The 27,805-nt window shown below is 36.3% G+C and overlaps 1 protein-coding gene across 1 annotated transcript; it reads right to left on the bottom strand.

Moving 5' to 3' along the window:
* Positions 1-20,126: 20,126 nt before the first annotated feature.
* LOC111153987 (olfactory receptor 8B12-like) lies at positions 20,127-21,045 on the bottom strand. The gene is given in 2 exon segments (XM_022513340.1): positions 20,127-20,673; positions 20,675-21,045. Coding segments are annotated over 2 exon segments (918 nt in total).
* Between the last annotated feature and the right edge of the window lie 6,760 nt (positions 21,046-27,805).

Here is a 27,805-nt window from a genome sequence, read left to right as displayed (position 1 = left end):
ATGTTTACTTTCCTACAATGCAAATATATCCTGTAATTTAAAAAGAGATCCTGGTAATATAGCAATAATATCCCTTCTTGGCCTTAATGTACTAAATTAAGTTTACTGAAATATAAAAATAAAGTGAGGTCCCACAAAAAGAGAGCATGGTATGTGGGAAGACAGCAGACTAATGGTCACAAATCCCGGATTCTAGGCCAGTCCTGCTTTTTACTAGTTGTATCATCTCCAGTAGATTATGTAACTTCTTGAGTGTCAGTTTCCTAGAGCAGGGATTGGCCAACATTTCCAGAAGGACCAGATAATATAGATCTTAGGTTGTGCAGTCCATAGGATCTCTGTTACTACTACACTGCTCTGCCATTCTAACAAGAAAGCATAAAGGAATGGGGACATGGTTTTGTTCCAGTGAAATTTTATCACAAATACAGGCAGTGGGCTGGATTTGGCTGAGTTTGCCAACCCCTGTCCTGGAGAGTAGATAATATAATCTCTTTTCTTTTCCTGTATTCTCCTCACACTAAGGAATAAAGAATAGTCCTCAGTATTAGGCAGCTACACTGTATGCTTAGAGCCTTAGCTGTGCAGATATATAAGGCAGCAATCCAGAGAGAAGAAAGCACAGATTTAGAGAGAGCAGAATTCATTTTTAATTTCAAGTCACCACTAATGAACTCTGCGATCTTTGAGGAAATCTTAAAATCTCAGCACTTCAGTTCCCTATTACTAAAATGGGGATAATAATTCCTGTTTTCTAAATACATTCCCTCCCCTCTTGAGGATTTTAGGAGTAGTATATGAGACTCATCTCTGAAAGAAATGTGTACACAATAAAGGATAACGAAAGTGTCAGTAACTTTTTGAGGACAAAATTAAATTAGCAAGGATATAAATTTTTTCAGCTTAGAAACAGATCTCAGAGATAAGATATCCATAAGGATCATACCCTTATCCTATGCATTTTGGGTCATGCCTCTTGAAGAGTATGTCTCTTATTTGTGTAGTTCATATCTACGAAGACAGTAGGGTCATGGTTAGATATTATAATCTGAGGCTTTATTGAATAATAAGAGATATTAATCTCTTATTACAGGCAATACTGCATGCTAGGGACTGTGCCCTGTGAGGTGCTTATTATTATTAGTCCCAGTCTACAGACAAAAATGCTTAGAAGTAGAGTAGTTACATAACTTGCTTAAGATCATGGCCAAAGTCAGATCTGGAATTTAACCCAGCCCTGTCTGATTTCTAAGTCTACACCTTTAAACTACCACACTGTTAAATATTTTAACACAATCATGTTTCTTTATATAAAAATATGATGTTATTAATGCCACCAGTAAAAAAAATTTATATATATATATATATATATATATATATATATATGGGAACACAGTACTTTAATCAATTTTATCTTTAAAAATAATGCATACATATGGTTTAAAATTCAAATGCTGCTAAATAGTTAATAATTTAAAAAAAAAAAAAAACTAGTTATTGCGCCAAGCATCCCTGAGCCCAGCTCTGTTGCCCAGGGGAAACAGCTTTCAAATCCTGTTTCCTCTGGCATCTACCGCTGTGTTTCTCCATTACATCCTCACAACGCTCTTTGAGGATTTCACTATTTTTTAGACATTATTCATAGTCTATTATAGGACCTAACTCATAATAGCTACTGATAAATATTTGTTGAATGCATAACTTCTACTTAGATGCTGATAATCTAACACTCCCTCACCAATTCCTTTCCATTTTCTCCCAAAATTGTTACAATACAACTTTTTATTCTCAGTACTTAATGTCAGCAGTATTAGGACTCTGATAATGCAGACTGTATTGTTATACAGAATCAACCATCCCTGCAGAGCCCAATGTTGTACTTTTGATTGTTTCCTTATTTGTGCTACTTGTAATTTTTCCTGAAATTGTAACAAATGGCCAGTACTAAGCGTCTCTCCTTCGTATTTTCAGATGCTCCGTAATATCCATCAAGTACTCCTTAAAATTATTTTCCAAATATCCAAGTATTTGAGACAAGCTACCAATTTTCATTTTTCTCCTGAAGGCCTCCATCACCTGCCCTTTCTGGGCTCACTCTACGGACCTGAGGCATGACTGTCAGCCTCGCGTTTCCTTTGCTGCTTTCTTGGGTTGAGTCCCCTCTATCCGAGCTTCTAGTATTTTCACTGAGATGTCCATTAATAGTATCCTCATCTCATTTCTGCTCCTTTATATGCTGTGTGATTCTGTCTGTCTCTTTCTTTCTCTATCTATAGCTAGATATTTATCACTTCATTGATATTTTCAGAGACCAGCTTAAGTTTCATTGATTTCTTTCTACTGTTTATCTGTTTCCTACTTCATTAAATTCCATGCTTATTGATATTATTTTCTTCATTTTGATTCTTTTTTGGGGGGGTTATTAGGGTGGAAGCATAGATTACTGATTTTAGAATTCCCTTCTGTTCTAAAGTAATCATTTAATGTCAGGTTTTCCTACTAGCATTGCTTTAGCAGAATTCCAAAAGTTTTGATTAATGTATCTTCATATTCAGTCAGTTCAAATGTAACTTCATGTGTGACTTCTTCTTTGGCCTGTGTGTTACTTAGAAGTAGGGTGTTTAATTTTTGAGGATTTAAAGATTTTACAGGTATCTTTCTGTAAATCATTCATAGTTTGTATTTTAATGGTAAGGGTACATACTCTATGCAATTTCAACTTTTGTAAGGTATGGTGTTTGTTTTGTTGCCCAGAATAGGTTTTGTCTTGAAATATGTTCCATGCGCATCTAAAAGATTAGGTATTCTGCTAGTTCTTAGTGGAGTGTTCTAAAAATGTCAATTTATGGGTATTTTCTATGTCCTTATTCATTTTTCTACTACTTTTATGAATTAATGATAGAGGAATATTGCAATCTCCAACTAATGGTAGACTTGTCTATTTTTCCTTTCAGCCCTGTCAGTTTGGTTCATATATTTTGAAACTATTAATACATGAATTTATTTAGGAGTATTATGTCACCTGGATGAATTGATTCCTTTATCATTCTGAAATATTCTTCCTTATTTCTAGTAATATTCCTTGTTTTGAAGTCTACTTTGCTTAATGCTGATATAATCACTGCAGCTTCGTTTTATTGATGTTTTCACAGTTTTTTTTCCCATTATTATAGTTTCAGCTATATTATTAAGTGAATTTCTGGGGTGCCTAAGTGGCTCATTCAGTTAATCATCTGCCTTTGACTCAGGTCCTGATCTCAGGGTCCTGGGATTGAGCCCTGCATCCTCAGGCTCCCTACTCAGCAGGAAGTCTACTTCTCCCTTCTCTCTTTCCTTCCCCCAGCTTGTGCTCTCTTTGTCTCTTTCAAATAAGTAACTAAAATCTTTTAAAAATCTTTAAAAAAATAAATAAATAAAATGGATTTCTTGGGAAAACTTAAGTTGAGTAATACCTCTTATCCAATCTGACAATCTCTGAACTTTAATTGGAATATTTAAGTCATTAGCATTTGATTAGCATTTAATTCAATTACCAATATGGTTGAGTTTAAATCTTCCATCCTTGCTATAGGTTTTCTACTTCTGCCAATTGTCATTTATTCCATTTTTTCTTCTTGCCTTCTTTTGGACCAGTTAAGGTGTTTTTGTTTTTGTTTTGATGATTTGATTTTCTCTCTACTATTGGTTTATTAGCTACAGCTCTTTTTTTAATTATTATTATTACTTAGTTGTTGTTCTAAGTTTTCCATATTTACCAAGTGCAGAGATTGAACCGTCAATTAGTAATTGATAGAACTTTAATTATCAACCCACATTACCTGAATTTGGGATAAGGTGGCCACATGCTTTCAAATTTTATGGGTTTGAATGAACGTATAATGACATGTATCTGTTATATGTATAACCATTATAGTGTCACATAGAATAGTTCCATCCCTCCCTCGAATTAGAAGCCCTGACAATCATTAATCTACTCTTTCCATAGTTTTGCCTTTTAGATTAATCATAGCTTACTTCTTTCACTTATTAATATGCATTTAAGTTTCTCCCATGTCTTTTCATGATTTGATAGCTCATTTCTTTTTAGCACTGAATAATATCCCATTGTCTGGATATACCACAGTTTATCTGTCCACAAACTGAAGGACATCTTAGTTGCCTCTAAGTTTTGGCAATTATGAATACAGCTGCTATAAACATCAATGTGCAGGCTTGTCAGCTCCTTTGGATAAATACCAAGGAACACAATTGCTGGATTTTGGGGGAAAAGTATGTTAAATTTTGTAAGAAACCGCTACACTGTAGCTGTACCATTTTCCATTCCCACCAACAATGAATAAGAGTTTCTGTTGCTCTGCACCTTTGCCAACATATGCTGTTGTCAGTGTTTTTTATTTTGGTCATTCTAATCAGTGTGTAGTGATATCTCATTGTTTTTTTAATTTGCGTTTCCCTGATGACATATGATGTGGAACATCTTTTTATATGCTTATTTGCCTTCTGTGTATCTTCTTTGGTGAGGTGACTATGAAGGTCTTTTTTAATCAGGTTATTCCTTTCCTTTTTTTATTGAAATATATTTGACATAACATTGAGTAAATTTAAAATGTATAACATGTTAATTTGATATATCTATTTTTATAATATGTAATATGCCACGGTAGTAATAATTAGCACAACTGTCATGTTACATAATTATCATTTCTGTTTAGTTTTTGAAATACTTGAGTTCTAGTCTCTTAGCAAGTTTGAGGGTACACACAATATGACTGTCAATATCCACTATTTTGTGCTTAGGTCTCTAGGACTTTTTACTACACATTGCAAATTTATACCCTTAACATCTGCCCTATCATCCCATTCCCATCCTCTGGTAATCATATTTTAATTTCCATTTTTAAGAGTTTGGAATCTTTTTTAGATTTCACATATAAATGATATTATACAGTATTTGTCTTTCTGTCTAATTTATCTTACTAAGCATAGTGTCCTCAAGGTCCATCCAGAGTTCATATATTTTGGGTAACATTCCTTTATCAGATATGTCTTTTGCAAATATTTTTCTTATAGACTGTGGCTTGTCTTTTTATTTTCTTGACAGGGTCTTCCTACAGAGTAGAAAATTTTAATTTATTTAAATTAAATTTATTTATTTAAATCCAACTTTAATTAAGTCCAACTTTATCAATTCTTTCTTGCATAAATTTTTCTTTTGGTATTATACCAAAAATGTCATTGCCACAACTAATATCATCTATATCTTTTCCTATGTTATCTTCTAGGAGCTTTATAGTTTTGCATTTCACATTTGGGTTTATGATCCATTTTGAGTTATTTTTGTGTGAAATGTAAGCTCTAATTCATTTTTTTGCATGTTGATATCTAGCACCTTTTTGATAAGACTATCTTTGCTCAGGTTTTTTTTTTTTTTGGTGGGGTTTTTTTTTTTTTTTTTGCCACTTTGTCGAAGATCAGTTGACTAAATTTTGTGGGTTTATTTCTGGGATTCCTTCCATTGATTTGTCTGTTTTTCTGTCAGTATCATACTGTCTTAATTACTACAGCTTTCTAATAAGTCATGATATGAGGTAGTGTCAGTTCTTCAACTTTCAAGCCAGGCCTACTTCTATTCTGGGTCTTTTGCCTCTCCACATAGATTTTGTAACTATTTTGTTGATATGCACATCATAACCTGCTGGGATTTTGATTGGAATTTTATTGAATCTGTAAATCAAATCCAGAGCTAAAATCTTGACGATATTGAGTCTTCTTGTTCATAAACATGAAATATCTCTTCATTTATTTAGTTCTTTGATTTTTTTTCATCAGAGGTTCGTATTTTCCTCATACAGATCTTGTACATATTTTGTTAGATTTATGCTTACACATTTCATTTTTAGGGGTGCTGATGTAAATAGCATTGTGTTTTTAATTTCAAATTCTACTTGGTTTTGGCTGGGGAAAGCAATTGACTTTTGTATGCTAACCTTGTATCCTTCCACTTTACTTTAATAAAGACAGTTTTATTTCTTCTTTCTCAATCTGTATAACTTTTTTTTTCTTGTATTACTGCATTTGCTAGGACTACTGCTACTACACTGAAAAGGAGTCATGAAAGGAACGTCCTTACTTTATTCCTGATTTTAGTGGGAAAGATTTGAGTTCCTTACCATTAAGTCTGATGTTAGCTGTAGGTTTTGTTTAGGTGTTCTTTGTTAAATAGAGGAAGTCCCTATCCTAAAGGAATAGAGAATAGGTCTGTTCTTAGTTTACTCAGAGTTTTTATCAGGAATGGGTGTTGGATTTGTGAAATGCTTTCTCTGCACCTATTGATATGATTATGTGATTTTTATTCTGTAGTCTGTTTCTTTGATAGAGTCCATTATTAGCTGATGTTTGAATGTTGAATCATCCTTGCATAACTGGGATAAATCCCAACTAGTCATGGTGTATAATCCTGTTCATATATTGGGTTCTATTTGTTAATATTTTGTTGAAGATTTTTGCATTTTGTTCATGGGAGATATCGGTCTGTAGTTATTGGGGGTTTTTTTTCCCCTTATACTGTCTTTGTCTGCTTTTAGTATTAGACTAAAGCTGGCCTCAGAATGCTTTTATCTTCAGGAAGAAACTGTAGAGAATTGGCATAATTTTTCCTTAAGTATCTGTTAGAATTCATAAGATTACCAGAGTGAGATGGAGTTGAGTATTTCCTTTTCTTCATTTGGAGGCTGGAGCCAGCTAGAGTTTTGCCCTGTAAGGCCTACCAATAAAAGCCTTAAATAAGAAGAGAGAAAGAAAGAAAGAAACAAAGAAAGAAAGAAAGAAAGGGGAGGGGAGGGAGGGAGGAAGAGGGAGAGAAGGAAGGAAAGAAGCAGGAGGGAGGGAGGAAGCAGAAAGGAAGGGAAGGAAAAGAAAGAAGGAAGGAAGGAAAGAGAAGGAGAGAGGGAGAGAGAGGAAGGAAGGGAGGGAGGGAGGGAGGGAGGGAGGGAGGGAGAAGGAAAGAACCTTTCATAATTGCCTGTGGTCAGGTCTGAAAGATCACACATAAATTTTGGCCTGGAGCAACACTCTGCAGCTTCCAGGACCTGGGTCCATCCTTCCAAAAGCAGACCACACTGTTGGTATGTTCACTCCCAGGTATGGTCAGGCAGAAGCTGTATGGAGAGGATGTGGTTGACTATCAGGCATGTGGACTGTAGGTGTTTATAGCTGCATATGTGTCAGCCCCTTACATCGTAAGGGAAGTGAGAGTGAGAAGTAAAGGGAGTAAGCTGTGGTCCAGAGGCAGGCACCTGGGAACCAGGGTGGATCTCCCTGTACTGCCACCTTTTGGCATGGAACTTCATAGATTCTCAGGATTCTAAATTTGAATCTGGCCTTCCAGGTTTGTGAAAGTAGTTTGTCAAGGTAAGAGGGAGGAACATATTTTATTTAACAGCTTATTAGGTTTATTTTTTACTTTTTATTGTGACAAAAAAGCACCATAACATAAAATTAACCATCTTAACTATTTTTAGGTATGTAGTTCAGAAGTGTTAAGTACATTTGCATTGTGAAACAGAGCTCTGGAACTTTTTCATCTTAGAGATCTTAAACTCTGTGCCCATTAAATAGCAATTCCTGTTTTCTTCTTCCTTGCAACACCTTGTAACCACTACTTTACTTCTGTTTCTATGAGCACTGGGTGCTTTATGCAACTGATAATTTATCGAACACTACATCTGAATCTAATGATGTACGAGAAGTTGGCTAGTTGAATTTAAATTAAAAATATAACTTTTAGGGGCACCTGGGTGGCTCAGTAGGTTAAGCCTCTGCCTTCAGCTCAGGTCGTGATCCCAGGGTCCTGGGATCAAGCCCTACATCGGGCTCTCTGCTCAGCAGGGAGCCTACTCCCCACCCGCTCCACGCCCCCATCTGACTCTCTGCCTCCTTGTGATCTCTCTCTCTCTGTCAGATAAATAAATAAAATCCTTAAATATATATATATATATGTATATAATATATATATGTATTATATACATATATATATATATAAATATATACCTTTTATAAGTAGAATTATACAGTATTCACCTTTTTGTGACTGGCTTCTTTCACTTACCATAATATCCTCAGGGCTCACCCATTTTGTAGCATGTGACAGTATTTCTTTACTTTTTTAGGATCAATAATTCCTGTGTGTGTATATATACATTCTGTTTCTTCATGCATTGTCAATGGACATTGGATTGTAATCCTACTCTTGACTGTAGTAAATTAATGCTGCAAATATCTCTTGAAAATCCTACTTTCAATTCTTTTAGATATATACCCAGAAGTGGAATTGCTAGATCATGTGGTAGTTCTATTTTTAATTTTTTTGGATAACCTCCATGCTATTTTCCACCATTTTACAATGGTGGAAATTCAGCTGCACCATTTTACAAACCCACAAATCATGCACACAGGTTCCAGTTTTTCAATATCCTTAACAACATTTGTTTTCTGTTTTATAGTAGCCATCCTAGTGGCTGTGAGGTGATATCTCATTGTGGTTTTGAATTGCATTTTCTGGTGATTAGGGATATAGAGCATCTTTTCATTTGTTTGTTGGCCATCTATATATCATCTTTGGAGAAATATCTATTCAAGTATTAGCCCATTTGAGCTGCTATAACACAATACCGTAGACTGGGTGTCTTACAAATAAATCTATTGGAGGCTGGAAGTCCAAGATGAAGGTACTAGGAGATTCTGAGCCTGGTGGGAGCCAGCTTCCTGGTTTATAGATAGCCAGCTTCTCCCTATAATCTCACATGGTGGTAGGGGGAAAGGTGTTTTGTTTTTTTTTTAATAAAAGGAATAATCCCATTTATGAGAGTTCCGCCCTCAGGATCTAGTCACTTCCCAAAGGCCCTACCTCCAAATACAATCATCCTGGATTAGGTTTCAACACATGAACGTGGGAGGCACACAAGCATTTAGTCCACAGCAAAGTCTTTTGCTAATTTTTTAATCAGGTTATTTGTTTTTGTTGTCATTGAATTATAAGAGTTCTTTATATATTCTGAATATTACCTGCTTATCTATATAATTTACAAATATATTCTCTTCTGTAGCAGGGTTTTTCGGCTCTATGTCCTTTGATTCACAACAATTTGCAAATTTGATGTAGTTCCATTTGTCTATTTTTGCTTTCATTGCCTCTTTACTCCCACATCCAGAGATACTGATTATGTCACCTAGGTGAAGGGCATAACAATGCCTGGCATTGTAAATAGATTCAGGATAATGGGCCTTTCTATTCCCTCTCCACATCCCTTTGTTTCTCTCTAGAAACCCAAGCCAAACAAACAGAAACAAACATAGATAGATAGAAAGATAGATAGATAGATATAAAAAATATGGATTTTTTTTACATTATAGATAGATATTTTAGATTGTAACTTCGGAAACACACAACCCATATTAAAGAGAACATAGGCCATGTGGAAATTGATAGATTTTTTTTTAATTTTCTTCCCTGTCTGTCCTGTTTGCTTACTACAGTACACTTCCCCAGGATGGTTCTTAATCTACCCACTACCTCTTCCTTCAACCACCAATGCGGAGAAGTGTTGTTTCTCCTATTCTCTTTCTGGGAGGTGACAATGCAAAGTTAGAGGCTCTCCTTTAAGACCTACTCCCTTCCTGCAACATTATTCCTCTGCCCCATCTGTGTTTCAGAAATTCAGGCAGAAAACCTTCTAAAAATGTCAGCTGTCTTATAAAGGAGGCATCAAATTAGACTGATGCCAAAATGCAGCAGAGACAGCCCCCTGCTGATCTGGCTGGGAGTCCAGGGGAACCTTTGAGAGGAAAGAGCTTTTAGACCAGGAAACAGAATTGGAACATTTGGCTGACCTATGGCAAGCTGCAAAATGCTAGCTCCTGTCATGCTCTTTACAATTATGGCCCAGCAGTTTCCAACCATAAAAAGCAGATGCATGGGAGGAGGACCGATGAGAAAATCAGGAAAGTAAATAAAAAACTAAAGAAAGGGTTTCTAGAGACTCCCAGATGATTATTCCTCAAGCTCCTCCTACTCCTCTGTTCTAATTCAGGGCTGTGTCAACACTGTATTCCTGTCCCAGCATCTGTTTCTCCAAAATCCATGCCCAGAAGGCTGCCTACATGGACAGCTCTTTAGGAACTCCTTGCCCATTGCAATCACCATGAGTATGGCTGATAAACATGGCACTTCTCTGGCTTCTCACATTAGAGCAGACATAGGCTACTTCCCTAAGCAAAGTGAGAGGGTAACTGCCATGTAACATTCTATTTCCCAATTATTTTTTGTCTTTTTTTTTAAATATACAATCATCCCTCTAATGGCTAGTGATCCTTAGCTATCCTCAAATATTTGACAGTAACGAGCTGGCTGAACAATTATTGTAACTGGGTTAGACTTGTCAACTAGTGGACTTTGTTTTCAGGGAAGTGTGATCTTTGTGGCCCACTTTATTTGGGACCAACCATAATACAATATTTGTAGTTCTATTTTCTTAGGCAGGTTCATTTCATCAGAGAAGAGCCCAACAATCTTCTCATCTCAGGGAGTCAGGGAGGATACTCATAATCAGGCTGGCTACAAACATTCTTAGAATCCAGAAGTTGAAAGAATCTGTAGATCTCACCATTGAGAGTACCCAGTTTTAAACTTAATCTTCCTCTTTTCAGTACAGAGCTCTGATGGTTTTGTTGACCCCACTCCAGATCTCTGGTTAAAACTATCTAAAAGTCGGCTTAACTTTTTCTGATGGGTAGACTAAGGGAAGAAGAATTGCAAAATCTCGATATCTAAACAGAATGATGAGTCTCCCTGCTCAGGAGGAGTCTGCTTCTCCCTCTCCCTCTCCCCACCACCTGCTTGTGCTCTCTCTAGCTCTTTCTCTCTTTCTCTCTCTCTCTCTCTCAAATAAATAAATAAATAAATAAATAAATAAATAAAATCTCTAAACAGAATGATGGACAGAATCAGTTAACATTCAAATAAAATTTTCTGCCATATTTACTATAAATTGAAAGCTACTTAATATCTCTGAGCCTCAGCTATCTATCTCAGTTGTTAATAATATTCCCTACTTCAGCCTTGAGGTATTGAGAAACTCATGAAATGGGTCCCTTTTTTTACTTGTTATGGGTAAACCCAAAAAATAGTATCATGGCCCATGAGATATTTTTCTTATGTAATCAGAGGCAAAAATGAAAAGAGAAGTAACAGAAGTACCTGGCTCTATGCTAAAAATTACAATATATCATGCAATTTATATTCACAATAACCATGTTAGGGAGGTATTGTTTTCATTGTACAAATAAATACACAGAAATTTAAAAAGATGAAAATACTTAGATCAAACCTGCATGGTTAGTAACAGGTAGAAAAAAGAGGCAAACACATATGTAGACTGACTCAAAAAAATCATGTTCTCTAATGTTTATCACAATGCTTAGAAATCTGTGGTCACAAATCTAGATGAGCTCCAGGTTAAAATGAAAACTTGATTCTCAAGAGATATAAAAATCTAGCAGCGACATCATACAGTGAAAACTATGTAGGCTTTGTAATCAGGCTGATTTTAATCCAAACTCAGATGCTTTCTTTTACTGCAAAAACAATGAGGAGCCCGACTGAGTTCTTCTGAGAATCAAAGAGTTGCCAGTGCCAGCCACCAAGGGGATAAATGGATCCTGAAAAATAACCTTTAAGAGGTCAGAAATGGAAAAAAGAAGAGGATCTGGCTTTTCTTTCTAGTTTAAACTTTGAGAGGTAGACAAGTCCAAATGTAATCTTGGACAGTGAGGGTAAAAGATGGTGTTTTAAATATAAGTTTTATTATAAAATAGTAAATTACAATATTATAAAACCTTTGCCAACAGGTGAGGAGTTGACTGACATTGAAAAGATAACTTGCAAGCAAATATTTGCAAAAGATAAATATGATAAAGAACTGTTATCCAAACACAAACACTTAGAACTAAACAATGAAAAATTTTAAATTTAAAATTTATTTAAAAATGGGCTAAAGACCTTAACAGATACCACAGCAAAGAAGATATACAGATGGAAAAGAAGCATATGAAAAGATGCCTCACATCATTGTCATCAGGGAAATGCAAATTAAAACAATGAGATACTACTACACACCTATTAGAATAACCAAAATCAAGAATACTAACAACACCATACAATGGTGTAGATGTAGAGCAGCAAGAACTCTTATTCGTTGCTAGTGAGAATGGAAAATGATACAGCCACTGTGGAAGAGAGTTTGGCAGTTTCTTACAAACTTAACATACAATTACCATACAATCTGCAATTGTGCTCCTTGGTACTTACCCAAAGGAATTGAAAAATCTATGCATGGTGGGGCTAATAATACATTATATGTTAATAAAAAAAATTCTTTTTAAAAATCTATGCATGGGTGTTTATAGCAGCTGTATTCATAATTGCTAAAACTTGGAAGTAACCAAGATGTCCTTCAGTTTGTGAATGAGTAAATAAGCTATAGTGTATCCAGACAATGGAATATTATTTAGTGCTAAAAAGAAATAAGCTATCAAATCATGAAAAGACATGGAAGAAACTTAAATGCATATTAAGAAGTTAAAGAAGCCTACCCTGAAAATCTGAAAAAAGTAAAGCTATGGAGACATTGGAGATTTTAATGGCTGTCAGGGTCTCTGGGGAAGAAGGGATGGACTTCTGGAGCACAGAGGATTGTTAGGGCAAAGAAGCTATGTGTGACACTATAATGGTATACATATAAAACATACATGTCATTATACAGTCATCCAAACCATAAAACAACAACACCAAATGAACCCTAAGGTAAACTATGGACTATGTTCAATTATATCAAATGTACAACTGTGATGGGGTTGTTGATAATGGGGGAGGCTGTGCATGTGGGAAAGCAAGAGATATATGGGAAAATCTCTACACTTCTACACAATTTGCTGTGAGCTTACAACTGCTCTAAAGGAAAACAATTTATTTTCGTAAGACAGCGTTTCATATTCACAGCTACCAACAGAAGGGAGCATGCCGCATACTACAGGGACCACACAGGAAAGCACTAGAATTGATCATGAGACAGAGGGAAAATTGGACAAGACACTTTCTGTTTTCTATAAGAAAGAATGGGCAAGACAGAGTAAGCAGGATTGGCTAGTTTAAATAATTTCAGCTGATTCTGGGGCATAGGAGCTCTGGGATGGTTATAGTATATGGATAGTATCCTGGAGTTTTACAGCTTGATAAAGGCAGTTACAGGAGTATGGGTCTTGGATTAGTTGGTTTACATTTGAAGCCACACTTAGGGGCTAGGGGAGTTAATTACCACTAGACCTGCCTCTAAGAAATGTTAATAGGAGTTCTTCAAGTTAATGAAAGGATATAAATTAATAACATGAAAATATACTAGGTATCTGTAAAGGTCAGTATATAATCTGGTGGTATCTTAACCACTTAATTCTAGTATAAAGGATAAAATCATTAAAATAACTATACTTAACAATAATTTGTTAATGGATACACTATATAAAAAAGGTTAATTATGACATCAAAAACATAAAAGGAGAAGAATAAAAGGGTAGAGTTTTGTATGCAATTAATGTTACATTGCTATTAGTGTAATATAGACTGTTATATCTATAAGTTGTTTTATGTGAATCTCCTGGTAACCACAAAACAAAAACCTACAGTAGATCCACAAAAGATTAAGAGAAGCAGATCAAAGCATACCACTTTGGAAGATCACAAAAGAAGGTAGCAAGAAACTAAAAAAGATAGAAGGGAATTACAAAACAGCCAGAAAACAGTTAATAACCTAGCATTAGTAAGTCCTTATCTATCAATAATTACTCTTAATTTAAATGAATTAAATTCTGCAATCAAAAGGCATAGAGTGGCTTGATGGATTAAAAAAAATAAGACCTGGGGCTACTGGGTGATTCAGTCAGTAAATATCCGTCTTCAATTCAGACCATGATCTCAGAGTCCTGGGATCAAACAGAGTCTTCTCTCTCTCCCTCTGCCCTTGCCCCCCCGCTTGTGTGCTCACTCTCACTCTCTCTTGCTCTCAAATAAGTGAATAAAATCATCAAAAACAAAACAAAACAAAAAACAAGACCCAATTATATGTTGCCTACAAGAGACTTCAGCTTAAAAGCAAACACTGACTCAAAGTGAAGGGATGAAAAAGGATGCTCCGTGCAAATGGAAATCAAAAGAGAGCAAGGGTAGCTATAGTTATATTCAACAAAATAGACTGCAGGTTAAAAATGTTCACAAGAGATAATGAAGGTCATTATACAATGAGAAGGAGTCAATTCATCAAGAGACTATTAAAATCAGAAAGTATATGAACTAAACATATTAGTCAAATACTAAAGGATCTGAAGGGAGTAATATATTGCAGTACAAAAGAGTACAGGAAAAGGAGAAAGCGAGAACGAGAGAGAGGCAGACCAAGAAACAGACCCTTAACTATAGAAACAAACTGATGGTTACTGGAGGGACCTGCATGGGGGACTGGGTTAAATAGGTGAGGGTTAAGGAGTGCACTTGTGATGAGCACTGGGTGTTGAACGGAAGTGTTGAATCACTATATTATACACCTGAAACTAATGTTACATTGTTTGTTAACTAACTGGAATATAAATTAAAACTTTTTTTAAAAGTAGGGGATTTTGATACCCCACTTTCAAAAATGGAGAGCTTATTCATGCAGAAACTCAATAAGGAGATGTTAAACTTGAGCTATAATTTAGACCAAATGGACCCAGCAGACTTACACAGAACATACCATCTAACAGCAGCAGAATACATGTTCTTCTCAAATGCATACACAACATTTTCCAGGATAAATCATATCATAGGTTATAAACACATCTTATAAATTTTTAAAATACTGGGGCCCAGGTAGCTCAGTCATTTGGGCATCTGCCTTCGGCTCAGGTCATAACCCCAGAGTCCCAGGATTGGGTCCCCCATTAGGCTCCCTGCTCAGCAGGAGTCTGCTTCTCCCTCTCCCAGTCCCCCATCATGTTCTCTCTCTCTCACACACACACACTTTCTCAAATAAATGGATAAAATCTTTAAAAAGAAAGAAATTTCAAAAACACTAAACTCATACCAAGTATCTTTTCCAACCACATGGTATGAAACTGTTAATAACAGGAGGAAAGCTGGAAAATTCATAAATACCTTTAACCTGATGGGTCAAAGAAGAAATCAAAAATATTCTGAGACAAATGAAACACCAACACAGCATACCAAATGTATGGACTTCAGCAAAAGCAATTTTAAGAGGGAAGTTTATGGCAATAAACACCGACACAAAGAAAAAAGAAAGACGAAAAACAATCAAATAACCTAACTTCACACCCCAAGGAGTTAGAAAAAGAACATGTAAGTGCAAAGTTAGCAGAAGGAAAGAAATAACAAAGACCAGAGCAGAAATAAATAAAATGGAAACCAGAGAACAGTAGCTTTTCCCCTAAGGCCAGAAACAAGACAAGGATGTTCACTCTCACCACTTTTATTCAACATAATACTGGAAGACCTAGCCATAGCAATCAGAGAACAAAAAGAAATAAAGGCAATCAAAATTATTAAGAAAAAGTACAACTTTCCCCTATTTGCAGATGACATACTCTATATAGAAAAACCTGAAGAGTCCCCCCCGCACAAAGAAAACCTGCTAGAACTGGTAAGTAATTTCAGTAAAATTACAGGATACAAAAATCAATATAAAGAAATATGTTGTATTTCTATACACTGATAATGAAGCAGCAGAAAGAGAAATCAAGGAATTGATCCCATTTACAATTACACCAAAAACCATAAGATACCTAGGAACAAACTTAACCAAAGAGGTAAAAGATCTGTATCCTAAAAACTATAGAACTCTTACAACAGAAATTCAAGACAACAGAAAGAAACGGAAAGACATTCCATGCTCATGGATTGGAAGAACAAATATTGTTAAAATGTCTGTATTACCCAAAGCAATCTACACATTGAATGCAGTCTGCATCAAAATTCCAACAGCATTTTTCTCAGAACTAGAACAACCTTAAAATTTGTATAGAACCACAAAGACCCCAAATGCCCAAAGCAATCTTGGAAAAGAAAAGCAAAGCTGAAGGCGTCACAATTCCAGAGTTCAAGTTGCATTACAAATCTATAGTAATCAAAACAGTATGGTACTGGCACAAAAATAGACACATATATCAATGGAACAGGATGGAAAATCCAGAAATAATCCCACAGTTATATGGCCAATTTACCTTTGACAAAGCAGTAGAGAATATCCAAAGGGAAAAACACAGTCTGTTCAACAAACAGTGTTAGGAAAACTGGACAGCAACACGCAAAAGAATGGAACTGGACCACTTTCTTACACCATACACAAAAATAAATTCAAAATATATTAAAGACTTAAATGTGAGACCTGAAACCATAAAAATCCTAGAAGAGAACACAGGCACTAACTTCTTTTGCCTCAGCTATAGTAACTTATTTCTCAATATCTCTGGAGGCAAGGGAAACAAAAGCAAAAATAAACTACTGGGACTACATCAAAATAAAAAGCTTCTGCACTGAAAGAAATAACCAGCAAAACTAAAAGGCAATCTATACAATGAGAGATATTTCCAAATGATATATCTGGTAAATGGTTAGCATCCAAAATATATAAAAAACTTATCAAACTCAACACCCAAAAAACAAATAATCCAATTTAAAAATGGGCAGAACATGTATTGCATGGAACACTCGGTGTGGTGCATAAACAATGAATCTTGGAACCCCGAAAAAAATAAAATAAAATTTAAAATAAAATAAAATGGGCAGAAGACATGAACAGGTATTTTCCAAAGAAGACATCCAGATGGCCAACAGACCCATGAGAGGATGCTCATCATTTATCATCAGGGAAATGCAGATCGAAACTACAATGAGACATCACCTCACACTTGCCAGATGGTTAAATAAAATATTAATTGTTAAATAAAATCAACAACACAAGGAACAACAGGTGTTAGTGAGGATGCAAAGAAAGGAAAACCCTCTTACACTGTTGGCGGGAATGCAAACTGGTACAGCCACTCTAGAAAACAGTATGGAGGTTCCTCAAAAAGTTATAAAAGAACTACCTTATGAACAGGAAACAACATGTGTTGGAGGGGATGTGGAGAAAGGGGAACCCTCTTACACTGTTGGTGGGAATGCAAGTTGGTGCAGCCTCTTTGGAGAACAGTGTGGAGATTCCTCAAGAAATTAAAAATAGAACTTCCCTATGACCCTGCAATTGCACTACTGGGTATTTACCCCAAAGATACAGATGTAGTGAAAAGAAGGGCCATCTGGACCCCAATGTTTATAGCAGCAATGGCCACGGTCGCCAAACTGGAAAGAACCAAGATGCCCTTCAACGGACGAATGGATAAGGAAGATGTGGTCCATATACACTATGGAGTATTATGCCTCCATCAGAAAGGATGAACACCCAACTTTTGTAGCAACATGGACAGGACTGGAAGAGATTATGCTGAGTGAAATAAGTCAAGCAGAGAGAGTCAATTATCGTATGGTTTCACTTATTTGTGGAGCATAACAAATAGCATGGAGGACATGGGGAGTTAGGAGAAGGGAGTTGGGGGAAATTGGAAGGAGAGGTGAACAACGAAAGACTATGGACTCTGAAAAACAATCTGAAGGGTTTGAAGAGGTGTGGGGGTGGGAGGTTGGGGGAACCAGGTGGTGGGTATTAGAGAGGACTCGGACTGCATGGAGCACTGGGTGTGGTACAAAAACAATGAATACTGTTATGCTGAAAATAAATTTTAAAAAATGATTAAAAAAAAAAAGAACTATCTTATGATCTAGCAATTGCATTACTGGGTATTTACCAAAAGAATACAACATTAATTCAAAGGGATACATGTACCCTGTGTGTTTATAACAGCATTGTTTACAATAACCAAGATATGGAAGCAGCCCAAGTGTCCATTGATTAATGAATGGTTAAAGAAGATGTGGTATAAGGAAACAAAAGCGAAGATGAACTTTGGGGACTTCATCAAGATCAAAAGCTTATGCACAGCAAAGGAAACAGTCAAGAAAACAAAGAGGCAACCCACGGAATGGGAGAAGATATTTGCAAATGACAGTACAGACAAAAGGCTGATATCCAGGATCTATAAAGAACTTCTCAAACTCAACACACACAAAACAGATAATCATGTCAAAAAATGGGCAGAAGACATGAACAGACACTTCTCCAATGAAGACATACAAATGGCTATCAGACACATGAAAAAATGTTCATCATCACTAGCCATCAGGGAGATTCAAATTAAAACCACATTGAGATACCACCTTACACCAGTTAGAATGGCCAAAATTAGCAAGACGGGAAACAACATGCGTTGGAGAGGATGTGGAGAAAGGGGAACCCTCTTACACTGTTGGTGGGAATGCAAGTTGGTGCAGCCACTTTGGAGAACAGTGTGGAGATTCCTCAAGAAATTAAAAATAGAGCTTCCCTATAACCCTGCAATTGCACCACTGGGTATTTATCCCAAAGATACAATGTAGTGAAAAGAAGGGCCATCTGGACCCCAATGTTTATAGCAGCAATGGCCATGGTTGCCAAACTGTGGAAAGAACCAAGATGCCCTTCAACGGACGAATGGATAAGGAAGATGTGATTCATATACACGGTGGAGTATTATGCCTCCATCAGAAAGGATGAATACCCAACTTTTGTATCAACATGGACGGGACTGGAAGAGATTATGCTGAGTGAAATAAGTCAAGCAGAGAGAGTCAGTTATCATATAGTTTCACTTATTTGTGGAGCATAACAAATAGCATGGAGGACAAGGGGAGATGGAGAGAAGGGAGTTGGGAGAAATTGGAAGGGGAGGGGAACTATGAGAGACTATGGATCTGAAAAACAATCTGAGGTTTTGAAGGGGTGGGAGGTGGGAGGTTGGGGGAACCAGGTGGTGGGTATTGGAGAGGGCATGGATTGCATGGAGCACTGGGTGTGGTGCAAAAACAATGAATACTGTTAAGCTGAAAAGAAATTTTAAAAAAAAGAAGAAGATGTGGTATATATGTACAATGGAATACTATTCAGCCATAAAAAAGAATGAAATCTTGCCATTTGCAACAACATGGATGGAGCTAGAAAATATTATGCTAAGCAAGATAAGTCACTCAGAAAAAGACAAATACTGAATTATATCATTCATATGTGGAATTTAAGATACAAAATGAACAAGCAAAGGGGAAAAAAATTAGACAGTGAGAGAAAGAGACAAAGCAAGAAACAAACTCTTAACTGTAGAGAATAAACTGATGGTTACCAGAAGGAAGTGGGGGGGGGGGTGAAATAGGTGATGGGAAATAAGGAGTGCACTTACTGTGATGAACACAGGGTGATAAATGAAACTGTTGAATCACTATATTGTACACCTGAAACTAATATAACACTGTATATTAACTAACTGGAATTAAAATAAAGACTTTAAAAAAGAAAAAATTTAATATTAAAAAGCTGTTTTTAAAAAGTTATTTATGGAGAAGTTACATTAAATTACTATAAATAGAACCAGATTGTTAAAAGAAATCTGCAAGGGCAGCAAAAAAGCAAGAAAATTGTCAGAAAGGAAAACAATGTAGATTAGAATTCTCAAGGGTCTGGATTCTAGTCTCCTTTGTGGAACAAGTTGGGTGTAAGGCCCTGGAGAACATACATAATATTTCTAAATTTCCAGTGCTTATTAAATGAAGAAGTTAGATAAAATGGTTTATAAGCCCCATACAAGATTAAATGATTTGTGATTATAGAAAAAATGTGTAAGACAATCTTGGAATAGCTGAGGTGTGTCAAGGAACAATGAAAATAGATATGCATTAAACATTCATCTGAACATAAAGACTTAAAATTTTCTTTCTGTACAGAAGAGAAAAAAAAACTGGAACTTAGATCCCTCATTGAAAATACACACACACACACACACACACACACACACACACACACTAATAAAACATTGTATCTCCTTCTCCAAATACTACTTTCTCAAAAAAATATTTTTCTTTCCAAGGTTTTCCTCAAGGTAACTTTGACATCCTTGTTCCTCAAACTGTAGATCAGGGGGTTTAACATGGGCACCACAATGGTATAGAACAGAGAGGACACTTTCCCTTGGTTAAGGGGAAAAGTGGAAGGTGGTTTGAGATACGCAAAAGCCCCAGAACCAAAGAAAAGAGATACCACAATTATGTGAGAGCTGCACGTAATAAAAGCTTTGGACCTGCCCTCGGAGTGAATGTGGAGAATGCTGGAAAGAATCAGACCATAAGAGATGAAGATGGTGACAATGGGCATTCCAATGTCAATGGCCACACGTACAAAGACCACCAGCTCGTGCACGTAAGTGCTGTTGCAGGAGAGCTCAAGGAGAGGAAAGATGTCGCACATAAAATGATTGACAAGATTGTCATGACAGAAAGTCAGACTTGCTATGCTTCCCATATGGACCGTGGCCCCTGAAAACCCCATCACATAGACACCCAACAAAAGAAATAAACAGACCTGAGGAGTCATGGTGACAGTGTACACCAATGGCGACATAGCGGTCATATGCCATTGCTGACAGGAGGAACGACTCAGAAATGATGAAGAAGCAGAAGAAAAAGAATTGAGTCATACACTCTGCATGCAAGATGATATTCTTCTTTGAGATGAAACTCTTCAGCATTCTGGGGGTGATGGTAGTGGAGTAACAGAAATCTACCAAGGAGAGGTTGAAGAGAAAAAAGTACATGAGGGTGTGTAGGTGAGAATTTAACCCAATCAGGGTTATCAGGCCCAGATTCCCCAGCAGAGTGACCATGTAGATACCTAGAAACAGGGAGAAGAGAGGGATCTGGAGTCCCGGCTGGTCTGTTAAGCCTGCGAAGATAAACTCTGTCACAGAAGAGTTTTTAGCTGCCATTCCCCTCCTGCGGGTGGGTGAAAGAAGGGCAGTCTGGGGAAAAGAAAAGAGAACCAGTGAGAAAGAAACACCACCACTCTCAGTATCCATCCCCCATTCTGGAAAATGGAATCCACAGAGAGACTTGAATGTTACTATGCTAGGAAGGCTTTTACTATTTGCTATGGATCTATCTTACAGCCCAAGTGACTTTAACTTACAGAGGGAACGGTTAGAGGCTAAACTTTTCCTCCAAAGAGAAAACAGTAATTTATTCATATCCATGTGTAGATGTCTTTTAGGTATTTAAGTTAGTCCATTTTCTGTCCTCTCTCCTGCCTGTGCTTCCATTGCTGACACCTGAGCCTCTTTCCTGAAGAGATTCCTATCAGAAGACACTGTTTCTTCTCAGAACCCCCAGCACTGGGTCACTGCTGTCAGTCAAGAAGGTGAGGCCACATTTTCCTAATCTCTCCTAGAGCAAGGGGTTTAATGATCATTTTTTAAAGCTAACACTTATTTAAGGTGTTCCTATGAGAGGCTATGCACTTAGAGCTATGTGAAAGTATTATTATCCCCACTTTGCTAATGAGACAAAGGAGTTAGGTAACTAGCACAAGTCCCCATAATACTGAGGTGCAGGCAGAATGTGAACTTTGGCAGTCTCTCACATCTGCATTCATAACCACTATGTTACCTGACTCACCAGGATTAGGAACATATTCACCCTCCTTTAGTTCAGAGCTATAAAGCTATTCTCTACTGTTTCTTGACCACAATTGTCATGGAACCCAAAAATGACCATAATAAATAGCAAATGCTAGGTTGAGCTAAGAACTCTCTCCTCTCAATCTGGTGCAGAGGATCAGAAAATCTAAGTTATCTTGTAGGCCTTTCTGCACTGAAGAACATGATTTCCAATTGTTAATTTGCCCAAAAGCCCCTCTAGCTATAAGGAAAGAGACAGTGCCTTTTCTTGACCAGAGGGCAATAGGAGAATAAGGAATTTTATCAGGGTTACAGGTCTCGGTGGCCTGATAATTAAGACAGAGACTCCCTGAAAAGAATTTCATCAGAGATTACTTTCCCAAAGGAGTAAGAAATGTTTGTTTATACCTTTGATATTGCTTGATTTGGCTTGTAAAGGCAATTACTTTAACTAACACTTATCCAGTACTATTAAAAGAAAAATCTTTGTGAAAAAAAATTTTCAACATTACTATTTCTTGAATACATAGTAATGTATATGACACAGAACCCTTCTACTGACTCCTGGCTGCCAAGATCCAAAACACTATATAAATATATCCTTATTAATTCTTCACAATAATGATACTCACTTTAAACATAAGTTGCTCACAGACAATTTGTTTCAGAGCCCACATGCATAGATGTATCTGACTCCAGACCCCTGGATTTGTAACTCCAGGCCCCAAATGATTTGTAACCACTAGACTAAGCTTCCTCCTGATGAGAGTTACTGAAAATCCATGAAGTTAGGAACCTTGGATCTTGGATCTTGCCAGATCTGGCAGACTCCTGCAAAGCAACAAATAAATACGCAGTGACTTTAATGAAAAGAAGTGATTAGATTAAAGAAAGATTAACACAAAGTGCTATCATAAATTAGGGTAGGACATTCAATAATCTAATCATATCCCAGTTCATTCTAGGAATAATTGCACTATATTTATCTCTGATCCCCTAACCCTCTCTTTCCATGGAGTGTAAGTTGAATGGTAACAATATCTATCAGGTAAATGCTCCCAATCTCTGCCAAGAACAGCTTTTTTCTAAATCACTAACTGATCAGAACTCCTTTTTTTTTTCTTTTCAGCATAACAGTATTCATTGTTTTTGCACCACACCCAGTGCTCCATGCAATCCGTGCACTCTCTAATACCCACCACCTGGTTCCCCCAACCTCCCAACCCCCACCCCTTCAAAACCCTCAGATTGTTTTTCAAAGTCCATAGTCTCTCATGGTTCACCTCCCCTTCCAATTTCCCTCAACTTCCTTCTCCTCTCCATCTCCCCTTGTCCTCCATGCTATTTGTTATGCTTCACAAATAAGTGAAACCATATGATAATTGACTCTCTCTGCTTGATTTATTTCACTCAGCATAATCTCTTCCAGATCAGAACTCCTTTTGACTGTCCGTACGTTCAACCCACTTTTCTTGGAGCACTACTCTCTACTTTCTAGCTTCTAGTGCTCTCAGATTGAATCCTAATGGATCAGATTTCAATGTAGGGACATATCCAAATTTATTCTTCCTCTTCTGTTATTTTTGTCTTTTTCTGTCTTTTTCTCTTCACACCAGCTCTGCCTTGACAAAAATTGTCTATCCTATGACTTGATATCTCAGAGTTATAGTTACTTTAATATCAAGCCCACACACTAACAGAATTTTAGACCTGAAAAGACTTGGGAAATTATCAAATCCAGTATTTCCCAAACCTGGCTGAACACTACAATTATTAGAGTGTTTACCAAAAGGAATTCTGGGCTACCACCCATACCTTCTGAATCAGAATCTGTATAGATATGAGTACCATAGCTGTATTTTTTTAATCTTCTCAAATGATTACAATGTCAGCAACTTATAGATCCACAGAACTAATAATTACCCCTATCTTACATACAGAGACACTAAGAGAGCCCAAGAAGTAAAACCATTTGCCCAAGGTCACAGATCGAATTTAGGTCTCCAAGTTTCCAGTTTCTCCTGAGAGCTGGAATCCGTGGAGCAAGGGATGGAGAGGGAAAAAACAAAGAGAAGAATCCTCAGGCATGTGCATTGAGGATTTCTTTGAGTTCATAGCTGAATTCTAAATTTTGTATGTGCATGACAAAACTCCAGATGTCTAGGACACAACAGCTGTTGGGAATCTAGGAACTGAATGGAGGTCACAGAGGATGCACCGTACTGGGGAGCTGTTAGACTTCTGGCCTAGTGAGAGTGGAGAAGCTTTGATGAACAAACTAGACATTAAGATGAGACCCCTAAATTCCATACCCTAGGATTGAGGACTATGCCATCAGGCTAAGGGCAAAATGGAACTAGACCCATCATAACAAAGACTAAATCCAGGTCTCAGCAGGATGGAGGTGATCTGCTAGTAAATTAACTGCATCCCAGAACAAAATGCAACCATCTGTAGAGAAGAATAACATAATCCACAATATATTGACAATTCCAGCATCATAAAATAAAAAATTACTAGAAATACAAAGATGCAAAAAAATATGACCCTTAATCAAGAGGTAAAAATATTCAGTAAAAGCAGATGCACATGTGACCTTAATGTTGCAGTTAGTGTACAGAGACTTTAAAATAACTATTATTTATGGAAATTTAGACAAAAGCAATACTAAATTGACTAACAGATGGAAAATCCCAAAAGATTTATAAAAACAATAAAAAAGGAAAATTTTTAAAAATTTTTAAATCTGAGAATATTGGAATTAAAGAATTCATTAGGTTGGTTTAATAGCAGACTAGACACAACCAAAGAAAGGATACTGAAAATGAAACAGATCAACAGAAATAATCCATACGAAAATACATGTAGAAAAGATAATAATAAAGAGGAATACAGCAACCAGAATCCTTAGAACAATGCTAAATGGTCCAAAATATGTGTAATTAGAGTTTTAAAAGGTGAGTTGAGTGAGAATTGGGGGAAAGAAGAATTTTGAAAATAATAGATGAAATGATCATATTGTTTTTATCCTTCTCATATTGAAGTGATGTACCACCTTGCTTGATTTATGAATCTAGAACCACCCTTTGCATCCCTGAAATAAATCCCGTTTGATTGCAGTGAATCATTTTTTTTTTAATGTATTGTTGGGTTTGGTGGGCTAATATTTTGTTTAGAATTTTTGGATCCTTGTTCATCAGAGCTACTGGCCTATAGTTCTCCTTTTTTTTTGTAGTATATCTGTTTTGGTATCAGGGTAATGCTGGCCTCCAATAGAATGAATTGGGAAGCTTTCCTTACACTTCTACTTTTTGGAATAGTTTAAGAGGAACACATATAAAATACTCTTTAAATGTTTGGTAGAATTCATCCATAAAACCATCTGGCCCTGGACTTTTATATATTAAAAGGTTTTGTTGTTTTTCTTTCTGATTCAATTTTTATTTGCTAGTAATCAGTCTTCAAATTTTCTATTTCCTTCTGATTCCATTTTGGAAGGTTGTATATTTCTAGAAATTTATCCATTTCTTCTAGGTTGTCCAATTTGTTGGCATATACTTTTTCATAATTACCTCTTATACTCTTTTGTATGTCTGTGGTGTCAGTTATTTCTTTTCCCTCATTTCTAATTTTGTTTGAGTCCTTTCTTTTTCTTGATGAATCTGATTAAAGGTTTATCAATTTTGTTGATCTTTTCAAAGAACCTGCTCCTGTTTTCATTTATCTGTCCTATTTTTTTTTTTTTTTTTTTTTTTAGTCTCTGTTTCATTTATTTCTACTCTAATCTTTTTTAATTCCTTCCTTCTCCTGTTTTGGGGCTTTGTTTGTTCTTCTTTTTCTAGCTCCTTTAGATGTAAGTTGGGTTGTTTATTTGAAACCTTTCTTGTTTCTTTACTAGGCCTGAATTGCTCTAAGTGGCTCTCTTAAAACCACTTTTGCTATATCCCAAAGATTTTGGAATGTTGTGTTTTCATTTTTGTTTTTCTTGATGTATTTTTTAATTTCCTCTGTGGTTTCTTGGTTGACCCACTCAGTGGTCAGTAGCATGATGTTTAGCCTTCATGTATTTTTGTTGTTCCAGATTTTTTGTGTGATCAATTTCTAGTTTTATGCCATTATGGTCAGAAAATATGTATGATATGATTTCAGTCTTTTTTAATTTATTGAGGTTTGTTTTGTACCCTAACATGTGATGCCTCCTGAAGAATGTTCCATGTGTATTTGAAAAGAATGTGTATTTTGCTGTTTGGGGGTGGAATGTTCTGTATAAGTCTGTTAGGTCCATCTAGTCTCATATGTCATTTGAAGCCAATATTTCTTTGTTGATTTTCTCTGGATGTTTTGGTATCAGGGTAATGCTGGTAAATGGGGTGATAAAATCCCTTACTGTTACTGTATTACTTTAAAGCAATTATTTTACATATATTGTCTAGCTTTTTAATTGCATTTGGTAAGATGGCAAGCCCAATATAAGTTATTTGTCATGGCCAAAACCAGAAATCATAGCTATTTAACTTCAATTGGCTTGCCTTTCATGGAGTTCTAAAGCCTGGAAGAAAGAGAGAGGGAAAGACCAAGAGAAACAAAAGAATATGTTCATTAGAATATATGCCTGGACTCCGAAGTTCAAAGAACACCAAGCCAGAGTAGGAATGTGAACAGGGGTGTATCTGTTGAAATGGAGTTGGAGGAAGAATCTCTCCTTGATGAAACTTTAGACAGGCCAATGTCTTTGTCTTCTTCTCAGCTAGGACCTGACCTTAGATTTTCACATCCATCTTTGCTGAGTCCATTCCTAGCAAGAATCTTGCTGCTTTGATTTAGAGAGTCCCCTACACTTGATATCTGATAACCTTGGCTTTGAATCCTATTGAGTTTAGCAAGAATTGCCCTACCCTTGATGTCTCCTCTTAGTAATTTTCCATCCATTGATCTCTTCCCCTTACTCTTTTTTTATAAATTCCCATTTGTCCTTATATTTGGAATTGAGCTCAATTTGATACTGAAGTCTCTTTTTCCCTATTGCAATAGTTTCTGAATAAAATCTTTCTTTACCACCTTAAAAAAAAAGAATATATAAGCAATCAGTAAATGCTAAGTACCATATTCCTAATGCTTCATGTTCAAAAATACTTGTAGCAATGTTGAAAAAGAAAAACAAAACTGGCAGCATCACGTTGCTTGATTTCAAGCTTTACTACAAAGCTGTGATCACCAAGACAGCATGGTACTGGCATAAAAACAGACACATAAACCAGTGGAACAGAGTAGAGAGCCCAAATATGGAACCTCAACTCCATGGTAAAATAATCTCCAACAAAGCAGGAAAAAATATACAGTGGGAAAAAGACAGTCTCTTCAATAAATGGTGCTGGGAAAATTCAACAGCTATATGTAGAAGAATGAAACTCGACCATTCTCTTACACTGTACACAAAGATAAACTTGAAATAGATAAAAGAACTCAAAGTGGAATCCATCAGAATCACAGAGGAAAACATAGGCAGTAACCTCTTCAATATCAGCCACAGCAACTTCTTTCAAGATATGTCTCCAAAGGCAAAGGAAACAAAAGCGAAAATGAACTTTGGGGACTTCATCAAGATCAAAAGCTTCTGCACAGCAAAGGGAACAGTCAACAAAACAAAAAGGTAACCCACAGAATGGGAGAAGATATTTGCAAATGACAGTACAGACAAAAGGCTGATATCCAGGATCTATAAAGAACTTCTCAAACTAAACACACACAAAACAGATAATCATGTCAAATAATGGGCAGAAGATATGAACAGACACTTCTCCAATGAAGACATACAAATGGCTAACAGACACATGAAAAAATGTTCATCATCACTAGCCATCAGGGAGATTCAAATTAAAACCACATTGAGATACCATCTTACACCAGTTAGAATGGCCAAAATTAGCAAGACAGGAAACAACATGTGTTGGAGGGGATGTGGAGAAAGGGGAACCCTCTTACACTGTTGGTGGGAATGCAAGTTGGTGCAGCCTCTTTGGAGAACAGTGTGGAGATTCCTCAAGAAATTAAAAATAGAGCTTCCCTATGACCC

Source organism: Enhydra lutris, unplaced genomic scaffold, assembly GCF_002288905.1.
Source record: "Enhydra lutris kenyoni isolate GAN:26980312 unplaced genomic scaffold, ASM228890v2 scaffoldscaffold34, whole genome shotgun sequence".
NCBI lineage: Eukaryota > Metazoa > Chordata > Mammalia > Carnivora > Mustelidae > Enhydra > Enhydra lutris.
Note: the sequence above shows the minus strand (reverse complement) of the source record. Positions and strands in the feature narration are given on the sequence as shown.